The sequence below is a fragment of the Mus caroli genome, unplaced genomic scaffold (genome assembly GCF_978045245.1).
Source record: "Mus caroli unplaced genomic scaffold, Mus_caroli_1 scaffold_10, whole genome shotgun sequence".
NCBI classification, from domain to species: Eukaryota; Metazoa; Chordata; class Mammalia; order Rodentia; family Muridae; genus Mus; species Mus caroli.
This window is the reverse complement of record NW_028227265.1, coordinates 18,631,766-18,644,964: the sequence shown is the minus strand read 5'-3', so window position 1 is coordinate 18,644,964 and position 13,199 is coordinate 18,631,766. Positions and strand designations below refer to the sequence as shown.

Here is a 13,199-nt window from a genome sequence, read left to right as displayed (position 1 = left end):
AAACAGGCACACATGCTGGTTTTAAATTTGATGAAGGACACTTGAAATTTAGTGAGATGATGAATATTTTGGCAGTAAAAATATTTTCAGATTTCCAAAACAATAACATTTTCTATAAACTCCACCTGCATTTTCAAAATAACACCTATGTTGAACTAGGCTTGAACTTAAAAATCCTCCTATCTCTGCCTAACGTAGCTCAAGTTACTTGCACTGTGTCCACTTTTATGACTAGAGCATGCTATAACTTCAGCTATCTCAACCAGACAACAAATACCATCATTAGCTGAATTTTACAGAACAAAAGCTTAAAAGCAGCTACTTAGTAAAGCCAGACTTAAAACCAAGGTCATCTTGGCTATATTTCCAACAAAAAATGATTACAGACAATAGGGGACTGGGGGAAAAAAAACCAAAAAACAGACCATCGCTTGCCAACCACAAATGGTCACAGAAAGTATTACTTACTTCTGCCAAGATGTCGCAGGGAATAAATGTGAACTACCACACTAGTAAGCTAAGGAGCAGGTAATCTCAACTCCATAAACTTCAGGGACAAGACAAAGTACTTTTTTATTCATGGAAAACAGTAATTTATCTTTGATCTCCTCAAAGTCGGACTGTATAGTCTTCTGTGGCGGGCTTCCTTTGACACCAAAAGAGAACCAAAAAATTCCCATCTTACCTCAAGTCCATGCCTTAAGACTCTCAGGGATGACCGGGGTCCCCTACCACAGGCTACATACAGCTGTGGGGTGTCTTCATTGGCTAAATCAGCTATCTGCACAGACAAGAGAAAAATGTCTATTATACTACATTTTTAAGCACAATTACAAGAGGATAAACTGTTCTCTGATTTAAGGTTACATAAGGGCTACTGACTGGAAAAAAGAGAAAAGGCCCCAGCATTCCACATTTAAAAGAATAAAAAAAAAAAAATGGGGGCTGGTGAGATGGCTCAGTGCGTAAGAGCACCCGACTGCTCTTCCGAAGGTCCAGAGTTCAAATCCCAGCAACCACATGGTGGCTCACAACCATCCGCAACGAGATCTGGCGCCTTCTTCTGGAGTGTCTGAAGATAGCTACAGTGTACTTGCATATAATAAATAAATCTTTAAAAAAAAAATTGGCTATAGAGATGGCTCAGAGATTAAGAGTAACCACTGAGAATCGGTAAGTGGTAGCGCACACCTTTAATCCCAGCACTTGGGAGGCAGAGACAGGTGGATCTCTGAGTTCGAGGCCAGCCTGGTCTACAAAGTGAGTTCCAGGACGGCCAGGGCTATACAGAGAAACCCTGTCTCGAAAACAAAATAAAACATACAAACAAACAAGAGTAACCACTACTCTTCCAGAGGTTCTGAGTTCAATTCCCAGCAACCACATAGTGGCTCACAACCATCTATAAAGGGACCCAATGGCCTCTTTTTGGTGTGTCTGAAGACAGCTACAATGTACTCACATACATAAAAATAAATAAATCTTAAAAAACAAACGAACAGGGGGCTGGTGAGATGGCTCAGAGGGTTAGAGCACTGACTGCTCTTCTGAAGGTCCTGAGTTCAAATCCCAGCAACCACATGGTGGTTCACAACCACCCATAATGAGATCTGACGCCCCCTTCTGGTGCGTCTGAAGTCAGCTACAATGTACTTATGTATAGTAATAAATCTTAAAAAACAAACAAACAAACAAACAAAACCCCACCACCTTGCTGGGCGGTAGTAGCAAACACTTTTATTCTCAGCACTCCAGAAGCAGTACCAGCAGGAAGAGGCAGAAAGACCTGAGTTAGAGACTATCCTGGTCTACATAGTTCCAAGAGAGCAAAGGCTGCACACAGAAATCATGATAAAAAACTGAAAAACCAACCAACCAACCAACCCCAAACCCTTATGTCAGGTATTCCGAAGTCAGAAAGAAGCTTTGACATTGTGTGAAATGAAATGTTGTTATAACCTGCACCCAAGATTAGTGTTTCCTTGTATTTATAAGTGCCAAGCTATACTGAATAATTATAACGTTGCTACCCATAAAAACAATTACTAAGTTTCAGGTGTTCCAAGAGTCATTTACTCTACCTAACCGGTACTTTCAAAAACCCACCAGCCCCATTGTTATTAGAATATGATTAGTCACATATCCACATACATGCATATGATGCAGTAAGCCAACAACTCCTAGGTAACTGCATCAGGAGTCTTGAACTCACCACTCAGCCACACGTGGCAGCTTACACCTCTAATCCCAGCAGTCAGAAAGCTCAGGCAGGAGGAGTGAGTTCAAGACTAGATTTGAGCTATACAGAGTAAGGCTGACTTGCTTCAAAATAAACACTCCTCATAAACTGACAGGTTTTAGTCCCTGAACTTCTGTAACTACCAGGTTTCCATAGTGATGATTTCACAGGTAAGTTGTTTTCAGACTGCATCTCAGTTTGAGGAGAACGTTAAATCATTACATTTCAGATTTAGTAACAGTGGGGTGGCATAGTACAGAGGTGATTGAACAAAGCCACACCTGGCAAAACAGAATAGGAGAGAGGCTGTCCAGTTCATCCACCAGCACGAGATTTTTGAGTGGTCTCGGCTGAAAGAAGAATGTGTCTCCTTCTTCGAGAGGCATGGCAGACGAAAACTCAGGTTCTTCATCATCATCTCCGAGATGGGCAATTTGATACAAGTAACTGGGAAAAAGCAAGAGGTTTTCTTTGGCACAGGTTATACAGAAACAATTTGAACACAGATTTCAGTATGCTTGGAAATAGAATGTGACAGCAGTTAGCTGTATAAACTTCAAAGGGAGAGATGAAACAAGGTACTTAGAACAAATGGCAGGTAGAGCAGAGTATGGGCAGGGGATAGCTCAGTTGGAAGAGTGCTTGACACACAAGCATGGGGACCTACGCTCAGAGCCCCAATACCCACGTATAAACCAGGACGCAGCCATACTCATACTAATCCCAGAGCTGGGAAGACAATCCCAGATCCCTGGAGCTTACTGCTAGCCAGCCAACACAGAATCAGTACATTTCAGGTTCCTGTAAGAGTCTATTTCAGAAAATAAGGTGAGGAGACATTGAGAAAGACTTGACATTGATGCCTGACACCCACCACACTTCCCCTGTACACAATCCATAAATAGCACAAAATTCTAGAAACATGTACGTTTTAATTATGAGAAAATGGAGCTCAGATCAGTAAAGTGATTTGCAGACATGTTAGTAGATAACTGGCAAGACCCTGTCATTTTTACGTAGTTTGGAATTGTGGATACTGTGGATACTGGTCTTAAATTGGTCATTATAGTTCAGATTTCTTCCATATGGCAATAATAAAAATCCATCAAAGATTGTTAATACTGAGATAGAGGAAATAATGTCACTAACATAGTATCTATATTATCTTATGTATATTATCAATAAGATAATGTCCTATCTTGTTGAGATGACTCTATAAAGACTGAATTTTGCAGGAAAGCAAAGCAAATTAAGTTTAGACTGGAACCGCTGTGGGAAGTAAAACTACAATGCTTACAGTTGACTAAAGCAGTAGAAGAAGAGGACCTTCACAAGAGGTCCATTAGCCAAAAATATTAAGCAAGGCACACTGGTGACAGAGGCAGGCAGTGTGGGTACTAAGAAAAGTCAACTGCAGGTCTGTACCAGAGAGCACCACATGTCGAGAGAAATCTCTAGCTTTTATTGTTCTTTAGAAAATCATCTCACTATGTAGTCCAAGCTGACTTCAAACTTGAGGTCCTCCTGCCTCAACCCATGCCACCAAACTTACAGACATTCAGGGCAGTAACTGAAGCCACTACAGTAGAGGAAGTTAACAATGAAAATTAACATAAAAACTGGGCTGGAGGAACGACTTGGCGTGGGGATGGTGTTTTAAAAGCACTTGCTGCTCTTGCAGAGGACCTGAGTTTGGTTCCCAGTATCCCTATCTTGACAGTTCACATCCACTGCAACCCCAGTTCTAGATGCCTCATCTTACTTTCTACATGTATGTAGGGCATGTACATGCATTCAGTGCACATACATATAAAACACAATTGTAAATAACTCTAAAACCCCATAAAAAAGGCAATGCAGTAGAAGAAAAGGGATAGGGAAGAATGAATATAAAGAGAAAAGGAGAGCAATACTTTTTTTTGAAAAACCTCAACTGTTCTGTGAAGACACAACTCTGCTAACTTTTTACTATCTGTGGTAACCTGGGGGTTACAGTGGTAAGCTAGGATAATAAAAGGATTACTCACTGATTTCCAAATTCTGACGCCACAAAAAGGAAGCCTGTTTTAAGCACACACATAGCAGCAGCAACAGGCACAGTATCAAAATACTTGAGGCGGATCTCGGTTACCTGGAACAGAAAGACGGCTATCTATGCAAGTGCGACTCAGGCACAGAAGCCCGCACTGGCACACTGCGCAGAAACAAGTGAACAAATGACAGTGCAGCCAGGCTGAGGGCTGAACACGCTCTACTGCTCTTTCTGTGTCAATGTCGGCTACTTCAGAGTGAGCCTACATAGCAGATATTAAACATCTCAAGTGCCTTTACAAGGCCAGATACTTGTTAACCAGAATGAGAAAACCCAAATTCAAAGTCAAACCCAAAGATAACCACTTTCTAAAGTATCAAAGTTTCTAACTTATTTTCCTCTTTTATTCAAAGTAGATTCTGGTCTCAGACCATACACCCCAGCCAGTTTCCCCTCCTCCACTTCTCCCAGCTCCCCCCAACCTCCTCTGCCCCAGATTCACTCTCCCTCTCCCTCCACTTCCTCTTCTGAAAAGTAAGATAAGGCAAAAGTCCTCCTTTTCACTTGCTGAGAATCAGTCATACCTGCTCCCTATCTTAGCTCAGGGGAAAGTTAGGATGCATAGATGTTAGGATGCAGCTTTGAGAGCCAGGCAGTGGTGGCATACGCCTCTATCTCAGCACTCAGCGGCAGGGACAAGCACATCTGAGGTTCTAGGAAAGTCTGGTCTACAGAGCTACAATTCAAGGCTACACAAAGAAACCCTGTCTCAAAAAAACCAAAAACATTAACAAAAAAAGTCAAGCAGCCTTGGAAATCTTACATGCATAAACAGCGAGTACTTTAGACAAAGGTTTTAAATATGTTCAAATTAAAAATAAAAATAGATTACAGCAAATAGACACTCCTCTATTCAAGGTCGACTTACCATATCTTCATCTGTCTCCAAAGTGATCTTAAAGATATCTCCCTGCTCCGTTTGGGCCAGAAAGAAGAACATGGACTTGGTCTTATGGGTGGCAGAGCAAACAAAAATCATTCCTCTTTCAGGGTCATCCAGGTCATTCTGGGAAACCAGACACAGGCAACAGCTTAGACATGAGCAAGTCGCTGTGCTGGAATTCATCCTTTCCCAAAAGGAACTACACAGGGCACTCAAGGACTAACACACAAACACTGCCCACAATAGCTGCTAATAACTAACACTTGCCCCCAGCAACAACAAACAGCTAATATTCCACTCTGCAGCCTGATCAGATCAATAAGGCAAAAATCATCTCCAGAGGAGAATGTCAGAGAAGAGACATGAATTAAATGGTCATCATTTCAGGCTTTTCTTAAAAATTTAAAAACAAAAAAGCACACTCATCCATACCGCCTGGAAACCATTCACCAGCACCAGCCTCTGCAATGCCAGGTTCCCGCTCCCCTAGAAATAAGTCTGCTGCTTGGAGTTTTTAATGTTTTCAATGTTATATAAAAATATTTCTGCAAGTAAATTCATTATGAGTTTTAATACCTTTTCACTGCTCCAAGTCTAATACAAATTCCTGGCAATTAGACACTTAGTAAATGTCTCATCAACAGGCTGATTTCAATGTTTTTAACCAAGATTAAATTTTACAGTTTAACGTATGTTTGACCCAGAGACACTATTAAAAATGTGTAAGTTGAGGGAGCAACAATGTTAAGAACTGACTCAGTAATGAGATCAGTAATGGATCCACAGAATGAAAAGACTGCAAAGGAACGAATATTTACACTTTAAAATATGTAGTCATCATCTAGCATACACAAAGCCCTGTACTCCAAAAATATTAATAATTTCCCCTTTAAAAGATTATCTAGTTTTAGGGGGCTGGAGAGATGGCTCAGCGGTTAAGAGCACTGACTGCTCTTCCAGAGGCCCAGAGTTCAAATCTCAGCAACCATATGGTGGCTCACAACCATCTGAAATGAGATCTGATGCCCTCTTCTGGTGTGTCTGATGACAGCTACAGTGTACTTGGATATAGTAAATAAATAAATTTTAGACTAAGCTGGTGAGGTGGTTCAGCAGGTAACATGCTTGCCAAGGCTAACAAGCTGAGTTCAGTTGGAGCTCCTTGTGATGGCAGGACAAAGCAAAGCTGCCTCCTGAGCTTCTCCTCTGAACCCCATACGTGAACCATGGCATGCACACACACTCACACACACACACACACACACAAATAATAAATGTAAAAGAGTGGAAGATACTATGGTGTAATCATTAAAAACAAAAGCCTAGTTCATTTCCTGAACAGTAGTGGCTCTATGACAGAGACTTTACCCGTCTCCTGGGAATTGGACATCGGATGTCTGGCTGGTCACCAAAGTTCTTGTAGGTGATATAATTTTCAGAGCAGATCAGCACTCCACTCGGACCATCTGACCCTCCAGGAACTGTGAGAGAGGAAAAAAGCTTATACTACCCTGAGCTGCTTAATTTTCAACTGTTCCTCTTCCCACTTGATGATGCTAAAAACCAAATATTTCTTCTAATGTCCACCTCTAATAAAAGTATTTGGAAAGCAGGGGGAAGAGGATCAAAAGTCAAGTGGCCGTCAGTTATGGGTGAGTGTGAGGCTAGTCTGAGCTATATGAGTTCAATCCTGTGTCTAAAATAATGAAAAAATAAAGCCAACCATGGTAGTTTGCTTCTGCAATCTTAGCGCTTGGAGGACGGAGGACCAAGAGTTCATGGCCACTTTAGCTACATAGTAAATCCTGAAGCCAGCCCAAGGAATATGAGAAAATATCAACACGTAAAACCAGGCTCAGTTGGAGTGCTTGCCACACAAGCATGAGGCCCATTTAAAAGTTCTAAGTGAGAGCCCACCCTGAACCTTAGTGGGTAGGTGGGTAGGTGACAATCCCTGGGGCTTGCTGCCAGTGCTCATAACTGCTGAGCTGCATCTCGAGGTCCCTTCCTCAAATCTGATATTCATGTAAGGCCATGTCCTCTCATATAGTTTTAGTCTTCTAAATAAGGAGCTTTTATTATTTTACTAGTCTCTAATGAAATGTGTTTTGGTTTTTTCTTTTTTTTTCCTTTTCTTTTGAGACAGGAGTCTCATGAATACCCATAGCTATTCTCAAACACAGTAAGATCCAACTGCTTCTGCCGCTCAAGACCTGTAACTCATTCTGAGACAGGTTGGCCTCCAACTCAGAGATCCCGAGCTGGAATTAAAGAGTGTAGCTCTCGGCCTTTTAAAAAAAAAATCACTTTACCATCTTTAGTCTCAAGAAAAACAGAAACCTGGTATGGTAGCTAACATCTGTAATTCCAGCACTAGAAACTAAGGCAAGAATGGCCTTGAGTTCAAAGTTAACTTAGACCACCATTAGGACTACAAATGAGAACTTGTCTAAAAGCATGGAATAAAAACACATAATAAACTGAGTTTATTACAGTGATATTATGATCCAAATCCTATGTGGTAAGCACCCACATGGTAGCTCACGATAGTTTGTAATTCCAGTTCATAGGAAATCCAATGCCTTTTTTGGTCTCTATTGACATGCACACAAGCTAACCACTCAAATAAAGTAAGTTGCCCCCCCCCACCAGGCACAAAGGAGGACTGCAGAAAAGCACCTGTAATAAGGAAGTTGCCATGTTCCTCCAAGGGTTCACTGTATTTCCGAACCACATGATTTAAACCAAGGTCCAGTTCATAGAAAGTAAGTGTCTGCTGGGTATTGGCTGCTGCTTCCCCTGTTGGATCATTGTCTGCCTCCTGTAAGACAGTGCCACAGAAACGAATCATCAAGTTTTAGACTTGGAAAGGATATCAGGACTTTACATACAGTGAAGCAAAGGTTCACAGACTGCAAATAGTCTGACAAAGTTTAAGCTACAAAGGTAGAAAGAACCACAAGGATCAAATCTCTGCTCTGGACCCAGGCAGGCCACTGCTAGAGAACACTGCCTTCTGTCCAAAGCCAGGAGCGGCGTGCTCGGCCGTTACGGCTTCCCTTAAACAGACCAGCACCGCAACCCACACAGAACCCTGCTTTTCTCATGCAGCTCCTCCCAATAAATCTCTCAGGCAGCCGCAGTCCAGTCACTCAAGTCAGATGCTTCACAGTCAAGTGCAGCGAAGACTCTCATTAAAGCACTCCTATCTTGAAAAAGATCCATTAGCAAGAATGACTTTAAGATCTACAGACACAATTAAACTTGTTTTAGGAAAAAATCTGAGATGACGAAAACAGCGAAGGAGGAGAGGAGGGAGGGAGGGAGACACCTTGGTACCTCATAATCCATTTCCAGACAAGCAAACATAGGATTCTCAAATCCCACGTCTACGCCAACCACGTGATACACTAGAGTGTTCGCTTTGTGGGCCTCCAGGGGAGAGGAAATGGTCAGGCGGGCTGCAGCGTCTCTGTTCAAGATGTAAACCAATTTCTGCTTCTCAATCGCACCTGTTGTAAAGGAGACGAAAGAGCAGATTTCATGAAAAGACAGAAACCTAAATATTTACTCTTTTTAATAAGATCATTAACCATCTATTGAAGATGAGATTAAACTAAGAAAGAAAAAAAGAGAACAAAACAAAATTGTATGGCAGTTTTTACTTCTTATTGTTCATTTTTAATTTTACATATAAATGGTAACAAAACCAAAAGAAAAAAAATCATTAACAGTCACCACTAACTGTACAAATACACTGCCCTCTACTGTTAGCAGACAACAAAAATCATTATAATCCCCCCTACAAATATCTTAATACCCCTCTAATTTTTAAGGTGCCCTGGACTTTAAGGTACAGAGAGATGCGAAAATACCCAATCAGTCTGTTAACTCCTCTTTGAATTAGTCCCAGTGGTTCTGTCACTGGTCAGAAGGTGGCTTCCCTCTAGAGGCCTGATCAGATACACAGACTCTCCACGAATTCTTCAGAGAAGAGACATGATTGTGACTCATCACTTCAGGCTGAAGAAAGCAACCAAGCTACACAACTGAGATCACTTCACTGTAGCCTTCGCTGCAGATACAATAAATTCTCTCAAATAAATCAAGTAGTTTACCTTATGACTTCGTTTCAACCTAGTAAATATAAATGTAACGCCAAATGCTGGCGCTTAAGTGATAACTAGCACATCGCCAAGATCACAGCATGTCACAGCACACTAAGCACACATAAAGACCAGAGAAGCGCCCAGAGCAAAGAAAGTAGAGGAAGCCACTCACTAATCATAACAGCTCTTCCTTTGGGATCCACAGCCAAGAACTGCCCAGGAACAATACGGCGACATCCGCTTTTGCCAAAAGTTTCTTGGTGAATTTTCTCAAACATATTCTTTGATGGCTGGTATTCCAAGATAACAATCCGGCCTGAGTCACTGCCAACTACAATGTAGTCTTTGGTGCCACCTGTTAGCCTAAACGCCATAAGTGACCGGATAACACCAAATACTTCAACAGTGAGGAGGGTATGTACTTTGCCAGTGTTAGGGTCTGGGCGTAGTAACTCCAAAATCTTCCCACGGGAAACAACAATTTCCTGTTGTTTGGTTCCTAAATGACCAAAATAAAGATCATAAACAGAATGAGCCCCCAAAATAACTAGGATGCATAGAAACGAGAGCAAAGGCAAACAGAATAAAATAGGCTGGGGAAATCTATGTTTTGAATTAATTTATACTAATTGAAAGAACTGATTAATAAAACTATCAAACACGCTTTTTATAAAGGGTTACATAAGTTTAAAAAAAAACAAAACCTTTATTGTCCTAAGACTGGCCAGCAATATACCCAAATGGGAAGCATGTGTTCCTGATAATCGTGTGGTTGTGCACGGATCCGGGTCCTGACACTTGCTTGGCAAGCACTCCACCCATGATGCCAATGCTAACTTTCACCTCCACATATGGCTCCAAAACAAAACCAACAATCTCTGTCTCTGTGTGTATGATGTATGTGTGTACTTGTGTAAGTGCAGGTGAGCATGTGTCACAAGCACACGTGGGCAGGTCAGAGGACAATCCCAGGAGTTAGCCCTCACCTTCCACCTTGTATAACACAGGGTCTCCTGTAAGCCACTGCATACACCGGGCAAGCTGGCCTGAAAGCTACCCTACACTGGATTACAGTGTACTCCTACATTGGAGTATTGGATTACAGTAGAGCCACTAAATTTAGCTTTATGTAGGTTCTAGGGATCCAAACTCAAGCCCCTATACTTATACAGCAAGACTCAAAGGAGGATCTCTCCAGCCCGTGGTTTTTAACTCTCTAACAATGTTGTGTATGTGTGCACTGTGACTCTGAGTTCTATGGTGCATGTGTGAGCCAGAGGACAACTTTCAGAAGTCAGTTTTCTCCTACACTGGGCCCTAAAAATGAAAACCTGTCTGTCAGGCTTCAGCAACAAGTGCTTTTCTTGGGTCTTGTGAGTCCTATTTTCTTAAGACTATGTATCTTAGCTGGGCAGTGGTGGTATACACCTTTAATTCCAGCACTCCAAGCAGAAGTGAGAGGATTTCTGTGAGTCTGGGGCCGCCCTGATCTATACAGTCATTACCACTACAGTCTGGGATACACAGAAAAAATCTGTTTTGAAAAACAAAGCAAAACAAAACAACGCATCTTAGGCTAGCCTCAAGCGCTGGCTGGCCAGAACTCGTGCTCACAGTAGTAGTACCTCACCTCCAGAGTGCTAGGGTTACAGGCATCAACTAAGACACCCATGTTCTTTTTATGCAATTTGATGTCAAACTCAAAATTAAGAACCAGCTCTGGGAAGCTGGAAGAGGACTACCAGGAGAGGCCATTTTGGGCTAAAGTGTGACTACCATGACTTACAAAGCTCATGTCTCACACAATTTGGGAAGATACGCTCCTGAAACTGAGTGACAGATAATACACGAGAATTTAACACAAAACCCACACCAACATTTGTTTTCTTGTAAATGGGAAACATTTTGACAAAAGACAAGCAAATTATATAACTCACTTCCATCCACAAAAACACTACCTATAGCACTTACCAGAGAAGTTGCCATGGATGGCAAAGCTGATGCCAGTGGCCCGCTGTAAGGTCAGGTTGTACAGAAACATGGTGACAAGCAAAGCTGTGACCCTCAGTCAACTCTTGGTTACGGCAACGGTTTCAAGGCAAAGCAGACTACGGACACAAAAACAGAAGAATTGTTTTTAAAAGGAACCCTGTCTGGGAACTTCTTGCTGAAATCAGAACAGGCTGCGCTAAGAGTGCTTTCCCCATGTGCCTCCTCAGCTCGCAGGAGGGCCCGGGCTGCAGTCTCAAGGGGGGAAAAATACACCACCATTTATATGGTGGGCACCACTCTAGGATACTAACTACATCTTTTGCTTTTCATTTCACATGAATTCTACGAAAGCCTGCACATTGGCATGAACACTCAAGAGGCTGAGGCAGGAGAGTATCTGCAAGTGTAAGATAAGTATAAGCTGCAGTGAATTCCAGAATGGACAATACAGAAATAGCCTGGCCTTAGTTTTCTTCTTTCTCCCATGTAGTTCTGGCTATCCTGGAACTCAGAGATCCTCCTGCCTCTGCCTCCAGGTACTGGGATTAAAGGTGTGTGCCACTACACCTAACAACACCCATTTTAGGTATTTAAAAAAAAAAAAAAAAAAAAAGACAGGCATCATGGCTGTCTTCTGTAATCCTAGCACCAGAGAGGCAGAGGAAAGAGAATCACTCTAAGTTCAGTGCCAGCCTGAGTCACATACTCAGTTCCAGCCTATGATACAGAGAGGCCCAGTCTCAAACAAAGCCAAACTTCTTATGGTCAAGGGAACCTATGCTCAAAAATCCTATCAATTGGACAACATATAGCAAGTGGTTAAATGCCAGAACCTACGACTTGTTCAATTAACAAACAAGCCTTTTGTCATTTTTTCTTGCCAGACAAATGAAAACCTACGGTTAACTGTAGTTCAAGGGTCTATACATCCACCATCATTCACGACTCTAAAAAACTCAGATTCATTTCCCAGAGACCCCATTCTCTCTCGGGGTTATAAATCTAACCAAACTGAATCTTTCCATATGCTTATATATGTGCATGTTCAAGAACATATACTTATTGCATATTTTATGTGCTGTCTTTAACCAAAGGATGAATTTTTTTTGAGAAACCAACAAGACAGTTTTCTGCTACAGATACTGAGAATCTTACTCAATGCCTATACTATAATTCAGTTAGCGAAACTGTTAACGCTACATATAAGCGAATGAAGTTATACCTCTAAGATTTAGTCCTAAAATACCTAATAAACTAATAACTCTAAGGCTTATTCCTAAAGGTTGAACTGGCACTGGCAGCTTGTGGGTAGAGGACCTCACAATTTACAAGGCTGTCACAGATGAGTTCCGGTTGCACCATAAGCAGCGAAAGTGATGTTATGACTTTGGACATTTGCTTTAACAGGAAGGAAGATGGTACCTTGTCTCGTAAGGCTCTGTATGCAGAATTTCGTGTTTGAGGCTATGAGAATGAAACCTATGGCCTTGGGCAAGTGCTCTACCATTAGGTATGGAGGATTAAAATGAGCACCTACTCACTCAACACTAAAACAAACGGATCTCCTCGCTTATTGAAGGGGTGCTTCCTGGAGGAATATCCGGTATCAGGTAACCTTAACAGCCAAAACGTGGAAAGCTCTCCCCCCACCCCCCGGCCTCTGCCTATAATCTCCGGTTTCACCATCACCTCCTTTTTATCTTGCAGAGTCTTCAAATAGGTACTATTAGCCTTCGGGTTTTTTTTTTTCTTTCTTTTACAGTAAAATGAGGTTCAGAGGAGAAACAACATTTTGCCTAACTACCAAATGCACAAGTTCAAACCAGATCCCCTCCGGGGCGGTTTCTGATATTTGCACATTTTGGACAAACAAGAATTTTTACA

The 13,199-nt window shown here is 41.8% G+C and overlaps 1 protein-coding gene and 2 non-coding genes across 6 annotated transcripts in view; all 3 read right to left on the bottom strand.

Annotated features, from left to right (window-relative positions):
• Nucleotides 1-13,199, bottom strand: part of Sf3b3 (splicing factor 3b subunit 3) — a 35,425-nt gene that overhangs the window by 21,761 nt on the left and 465 nt on the right. For all 4 annotated transcript variants that reach the window (XM_021170181.3, XM_021170182.3, XM_029480355.2 and 1 more), the window contains exons 2-10: nt 11,295-11,431; nt 9,496-9,822; nt 8,554-8,726; nt 7,894-8,035; nt 6,583-6,695; nt 5,200-5,337; nt 4,267-4,370; nt 2,521-2,686; nt 686-781 (exon numbers count right to left, since the gene is read on the bottom strand). In XM_021170181.3, the coding sequence (XP_021025840.1) occupies nt 686-781; nt 2,521-2,686; nt 4,267-4,370; nt 5,200-5,337; nt 6,583-6,695; nt 7,894-8,035; nt 8,554-8,726; nt 9,496-9,822; nt 11,295-11,364 (1,329 nt within the window). In that variant the 5' untranslated portion in view covers nt 11,365-11,431. The remainder of the gene's footprint in view (nt 1-685; nt 782-2,520; nt 2,687-4,266; nt 4,371-5,199; nt 5,338-6,582; nt 6,696-7,893; nt 8,036-8,553; nt 8,727-9,495; nt 9,823-11,294; nt 11,432-13,199) is intronic.
• LOC115031847 (small nucleolar RNA SNORD111) lies at nt 5,517-5,605 on the bottom strand. Its single transcript, XR_003837494.1, has one exon. It is a non-coding gene; the product is annotated as a small nucleolar RNA SNORD111 (small nucleolar RNA).
• Nucleotides 9,165-9,240, bottom strand: LOC115031848 (small nucleolar RNA SNORD111). The gene has a single exon (XR_003837495.1). It is a non-coding gene; the product is annotated as a small nucleolar RNA SNORD111 (small nucleolar RNA).